Source organism: Branchiostoma belcheri, unplaced genomic scaffold (assembly GCF_001625305.1).
Source record: "Branchiostoma belcheri isolate BF01 breed outbred unplaced genomic scaffold, Haploidv18h27 scaffold20, whole genome shotgun sequence".
In the NCBI taxonomy this organism is placed as follows: domain Eukaryota; kingdom Metazoa; phylum Chordata; class Leptocardii; order Amphioxiformes; family Branchiostomatidae; genus Branchiostoma; species Branchiostoma belcheri.
Window position 1 is genome coordinate 320,540 of NW_017803491.1, and position 6,405 is coordinate 326,944.

The 6,405-nt window shown below is 38.2% G+C and overlaps 1 protein-coding gene across 2 annotated transcripts in view; it reads right to left on the minus strand.

Moving 5' to 3' along the window:
* Positions 1 to 2,133: 2,133 nt before the first annotated feature.
* LOC109469199 (regulator of G-protein signaling 7-like) overlaps positions 2,134 to 6,405 on the minus strand; it is a 22,769-nt gene continuing 18,497 nt past the window's right edge. For both annotated transcript variants that reach the window (XM_019767641.1, XM_019767642.1), the window contains exons 12-17: positions 6,059 to 6,175; positions 5,690 to 5,818; positions 5,517 to 5,591; positions 5,094 to 5,205; positions 4,913 to 5,002; positions 2,134 to 4,444 (exon numbers count right to left, since the gene is read on the minus strand). In XM_019767641.1, the coding sequence (XP_019623200.1) occupies positions 4,241 to 4,444; positions 4,913 to 5,002; positions 5,094 to 5,205; positions 5,517 to 5,591; positions 5,690 to 5,818; positions 6,059 to 6,175 (727 nt within the window). In that variant the 3' untranslated portion in view covers positions 2,134 to 4,240. The remainder of the gene's footprint in view (positions 4,445 to 4,912; positions 5,003 to 5,093; positions 5,206 to 5,516; positions 5,592 to 5,689; positions 5,819 to 6,058; positions 6,176 to 6,405) is intronic.

Genomic DNA, 6,405 nt, shown 5'->3' on the forward strand with positions numbered 1-6,405 from the left:
GCTCATGTTTTGCCCCAAACAGTTGAGGAAAGTCCTTTTCTTCCTAGTTGTTACAGTTTTCCCATCTATCATTGCAGTGGTTTGATTAAAAGTTCAAAATTCAATGTTTAAATTTCAACCCAGCCTTTTGTGTTGACTTCATGGCTCATTTCGTAGCATTTAAGCCTATAATAGGATGCCTGGACCTGTTTTTATTTTTATTTTTTTTCGCCCTGTCGCTTCATATTTTTTCTGAAAAAATCTGAGAACCAACAAATTAAATTGGTCTGGCCTGATCTTAGTATGGTAGAGCCTTAATCAACAGATTAAGATGTCATCTTCCAGTAATGTTGTTGAGACACAGAGTGACAGAATTTCATCCATGACTATGAACACAATAATGTATAATTGAATTTCTACTGTTATTATACACAAACATGCAAAGAAGGCATTATTTCTCTAGGGACTGTGTAATCTTTTCCTTCTCTGTGTGTCACATAACCTTCAGAAAGTACATGTAACTGTACATATCAGACTTGAAAAGTACTAGTATTCAGATTGACGTGATCAAAGGAGACATACTTTTATCCTAATAGTTTGATAACTTAAGAGCATAAAGCCAGTTAGCCACAAAGTTGATATGAACCAAGCACGGGTAGCTATTAGCTTTGTATTGCATTGTAATGTTCTATGTGTGTTGTTTCTATCAACACGTTTTAGTCAAGCTTCATATGGAAGTTATTTCTTTGGGTTGGAAAATTGCTATGGTTGTAATTTCTTGAGTTGGCTACCCATTGGTCTCTTTTACAGTTAACTGTAGTAAATGATATTTGTGCACCTTGTGTATTACAAATGGTAATACAGTTTTACACTGTACAGATTTCTGGAACTAGCTGTATGCACATACATGTACAATGGAAAACATGCCAACCAAAGCCATAACCCTTTGAATATAGTATTCATGGTCGAGCCCCCACAGTATGTAATATACAGGATGTTTCCAACCGAAAATTTATAGAAATCCTCATGGTTAATTTAAAGCTGACACATACAGCAACCTTATCAGTCAGGGGAATGTGCTGGGCTTGTGTTAGATCTTTGTTGATATATTCTGAAACATCTGATAATTGCAACTGAAGCCATAAGAAACTGATGCAGCCACATTAGCCTCTTGAAGCATTCAGCTAACAGAATGGGCGTGGAGAAAAATAATGGGGTAGATTTTGTATCAGGCTAGTCATTCACCAAGTATCAACAAAAGGAGTTCCCAGTTCCAAGTCAAGCCTGTAAAGCACTTTAAAATGATATCTGATATATGTTTAAACAAGAGTTCCACGATCTCATACCTTCGCCAAATGATGTTAACCCTTGCGGTTGAAGAATTATACAATTTTCATAATTGATTTTGCAATAAGATCCTCATTAATTTGCATGGGTTATATCAGTTGATCATATTCTCCACCCAATGACAGTCTTATCTTAACAAAAAGGCTATTATAGCACTTCCTCATAAATTATGCAAATGAGGTCATGATTTGAATAAATTATGTTTATTGATGTTTGCCTTCACTTAACTTCCAAATGTGGCAAGTATGAAATTCCCAGCAGTTACAACTATGAAATTATAACAATTTTCCATTAATTATGCAAATTAGGTCTTCATTTACATAATCTATATCCTCAGATGTTTTTTTCATTCTCAATTACATGTCACAAGTGTTTCATAGTCCTATTATCGAACAAAGCAGATTTATAGAATTTCCTCATTAATTATGTAAATTAGCTCCTGATTTGCATAATTGTCATTTGATTATGTCAAACATCCCTTCAGCTACCTACATACCAAAAATCACGACAATCCATTAACCGGTTCTTGAGTTATCATCCTTCGAAAATTTTTCAACAAATGCTCCTGCAGTTCCAGAACAAGCCGCTAGGGGGCCCAAACTCATGTCACTTCTTCCCTACCCCAAGAGCTATCTACCAACCAAAATTCGTGACCCTAGCATGTCCAGATCGCGAGATATGAAAACCGGAAGTTCTGCTGCAGTACCAACAAAAGCCGCCAGGAGGCCCAAAATCTAATCATTTCTAGGTCTCATCAAGACCTACCACCTGCCAAGTTTCATGACAATGCATACTAAGCTTCTTGAGTTATGCTGTTCACAGACAGACAGACAGACAGACGGACAAACGCTACTGAAAACATAACCTTCTTGGCGAAGGTAATTATATCTGAGGTTTCAAGTCTGTAACTGCAAGACAACTCCAGCTTCTACTCTCAGCATTCCTCCTTATACCTATCATGTTATATCTATTGTAATCAGATACTTTTTTTATTAAATAAATAACTCATTTCCAATAACATAGCAAAAGGCTATTGATTACATCCTTGCTGATTTGGAAATACATTCGGTTTCCATGTCAAAATGTAAAATGAAGTCCTCAATGCAAATATTTCCAGTTAATGGACATCTATAATTAGCCTATGAACAATTCACCAGGTGTTGTTGCTGGTACATTTACCATGCAGGTCATTGATGAGGTAACTCATTGATAACTACCTATCTTCCCCTAAAATCACTATCCACTTAATCAACCATAATGTGCTGGTGCTTTAAGTGAATTGCAAGGTGAGTATTTACAAAATTGTACATGCTGTCTGATTGTTAATTTTAAGGAGAAATTTATCAGCCAAAAGGGAAAAGACTGTTCCAACATCACTGCAGAATCAACTGGTTGATTTTGGTGTAGTTTATAAGTCATCCATGTTACAAAACAGACACTGAGCTGACTACAACTTACAAGTACATAATGTCTATCATTTATGATTGTCAAGTTTCTCTGCTGCATCAGAAGTGCATCTAGCTTTGCAAACTTATCCTACAGCCATCTTTGAGAACTCCAAGAGATTGATTTCTCTCCGGAGATTGATCAGATTTTGTCCATGATGTATATGTATTTGGTGAAGTTTTGTCCCCACCATTGATAATGATGTTATCATTCCAACAGTTATTTTTTGTACGAAACATATAGCTTACTTTTAATCCATTGATTTTGAGATAGACATTTAGGATAACTTTTTTTTGCCATGTTTACCATTGGTGAGGAGTACAAGGGTATACATGATTGTATCATCAATGTCAGCAAACTTGTGCACATGAGCATCTGTAGTGGCAGAAACACTATATTCACAATGTGACACCCATAAATGGCATACAGTTGACATCTTACATCCCCTCCCTGGCCCCACATGTATATAACATCACTTGGAATGTTCTGTATGCTCAAAAATTCATTGATACCTCTCGACAAAGTTCACACCTCTCAACACTGACATATACAAAGAACATACAAACCTAGCTAACTGCACCTTCATATCCATTGCCACACTTTATCTGCTGTACTGTAACATTCATGCCTATATGTTAACAGCTATATTACACTGTACATTGATAAATATATTGTCTATACATTACATGTTGCCATTCTGTCTCTCTCTCTTTACTTTACAATAATTGTGTAGAGAAAGTTTACAATGCTGTAGTTGTTTTCAACTGTTGTACAATTCTCAGTTCCAATTCCTAGCTGTCCCTTCTCTCAAGTATTTTGCCGGCTGTAGTTGACGAGACTCGTGGAAGTGTAGGTCACTGGCTTCAGGAGATGTGAGTGAACAGTTCAGCAACACTTACAACGTTAAAGAATAATATATGTACATCGTGTATAGTTTTTAAAGTTAAACATGTTCCCACTGTTTGCTTATTTTTGGCAAGAAGGCAATCATATTCAGCAGATGATGATTTTAATCTCTAAAGAGCATCACACCACTTACTCTATATACTGTTGGTGTCAGTAAATTATATTCAAGGTCTGTTTTCCGTCGTTTAGTGGTTCTATATCACACAACAATCTGTTTGTTGGTGTCAGCAGCAGGTTTGTTGTCAGAACAGTTGAAACAGAGTTGTTTTTTTTTTTCAAAATAAAATTCAAGATAGTTCCTTACATTAGAATGATTCACAACAGAGAAATACATGTAGTTCTTGCTGAGAGAGAGTATTGAAAATTTTGTGTTATGCTGCCTTGAAGCAAAACACAACTTGCATGTCAAACTAAGGAACTGCTTTTGGTGCAAGTACCAGTAGAGAAGTGTTAAGGGAACAATGCTGGGGACATTGAGTACCACTGGCTATGTGTTTACCAGTTTCATATATGGCCATTAACATTATTTTGCTCAATGCTGACTGCAATTGGACTACTCTACTTATAAGCCATCAGAGCTGGAGCTGGCTGCACTTGTACTTGGCTGCTTGTTGCGCAGTGACCACTGGTTGCCACTGGAGCTGAGTTCTCCAAGAACTTCCCCATCCATGTTCCTGTTGGGCAGACTGGGGAGTTTGGCGACCAGATTCCTGCCTCCCAATGCCGCAGGAACAAGAGACCACTGTTTGTCACTTCCAGCACCAGACTGGAAAACAAAGGAGAATTGATTGCCACATAACTTTTGGTTCCTTTGAGTAGGAATACCACATTACAGTTGGAAAAACATCTTCATCAAAGTATCATCAAGTTTGGTTGCTGTTTCATAGGACATTTTCTGCACACATATGAGGAATCTGGTACACATTGCTCTGAATGTAGGGAACTGAGCTTTCTGCAAATGTCTCAGTGCAATGCCAGATTCAGGATTGTAGTGCATGGTTTCAAAACAAAAATGGATTCACAGTACTACATGTAGCTGCAGGTTTGCCATCTGATAAAAGATTGTAAAATAATCACTTCATCATGAGGAATGGGAGAGATCAATCTGCTGATGTCCATGAATTGCTATCATAAATTTTGTATTTTGTATTACTTGTAGAATAACCAACCTGTGACTAGGTACTTTATAGCTGCTAGCCTGCTACATTTTAGACCCCCCCTCACACAAACATACCTTCTTTTTGGTCTGAAGCATGTCCCTATACTGCTGTGATCGTATGAAGCGTCGGTAGCTATCACTCTTCATCAGATTATAGATGTGCTCCTGTACAGAGAGAATATGAATATTAATGTTTGAAAATTGATCATTGAACCAACCTTGAATCTTACAGTCATGACACTGAACCAGTACTTACCATACAGGCATCAAAAGTGTATCTGTTTGGTTTCTCCATGTTCTTGTTGGCAATGGCCTGGCACTTGGAGTCCACATTGATAGGGCTTGGGCAGCCTGGAGCCAGGAACTCACTATGCACAACACAACAGACAAGTTAACTACTTTCAACAGACCATTACTTGGAGAAGAGTTGCATCACCTTGACATATGCGCAGAAATTACTGCAAACCTTAACTTTTTTGACGCTTCAATATGTCTCATACACAGCAGTGTTGGGAATATGATGTGATAGTCAAAATACTTTAACACAAAGCTGCATTGTACCATGGTATGTTTGTCAACTGAAGCAAAGGCACAAGGAACCCTCCAGACTTACACAGTGCAGCACAGATTAAAGCAATAAAGGTGGAAACAATCCTGATCCAAGACAAAGTATTGTTACCTGTAAATTTCTTGTACTGCTGATTCTACATCCTTCAGGGGCACAGAATACAGCTCATCACAAGCCAACCAAAACCTGTGGCACAGGAGCAACATTAAACATGGTTCATGGATCAGGAAGTACTTGTTTAAGTAAAGTAATTGACTGGTGAAAAACTGTCAGAACATGCTTGCCTGAGGTTTTCTGCACTGAACTCCTTCTCTAGAAACTTGAGGAACTGCTCTCTTCCCGCCAGGTCCGTTAACAGCTCGTCAAATGACAGGCCCCATTTCCTGACTCTCCTGCCAGGGATCTCCCTGTTCCTGGGCAATCAATCAATACACCACAAACAAATCTGACCATCAATTATAGCTTATCGATTATTTCCAAAAATACCTGACCTTCCTTAATGGGCCATACATCCTTGCTATCTGGGATTAAAAAATCAATAATAGAAGCTTTTCTGATTGCAATGTATTGTTCTTGGGTGATAAGGTACAATGCCCTCCTTGTTTGCAATTTGTGCTGTGCAGTAAATCAGCCAATTCAGGAGTCAGTCTTACTCTCCCATCTTGTCCTGCTCCCACAGGGAACTGTCATCAGTTATCCAGGGGTTGGATGGCTCAGGGGGGCTCAGGAAGGGCTCATAGTCACCAAACTGCTCACTGTAGGACATCAGACTGTAGCACAGAGATTGTGTTTTAACACAAAATTACCAATGAAAGGGAAATGTACAAAGTATGTACAAAGTATTCTGTATGAACAACTATGAAAGAGGTGCTAGTGTCACGGAAATGAAAAGAAACCTACAGTGGGCCTCACTGGAAGACAGAAGAAAGATGTCCAGACTATGCATGATGTACAAAATGACTAATAGACTGGTGGATGTCCCAACTACTAAGTACCTAAT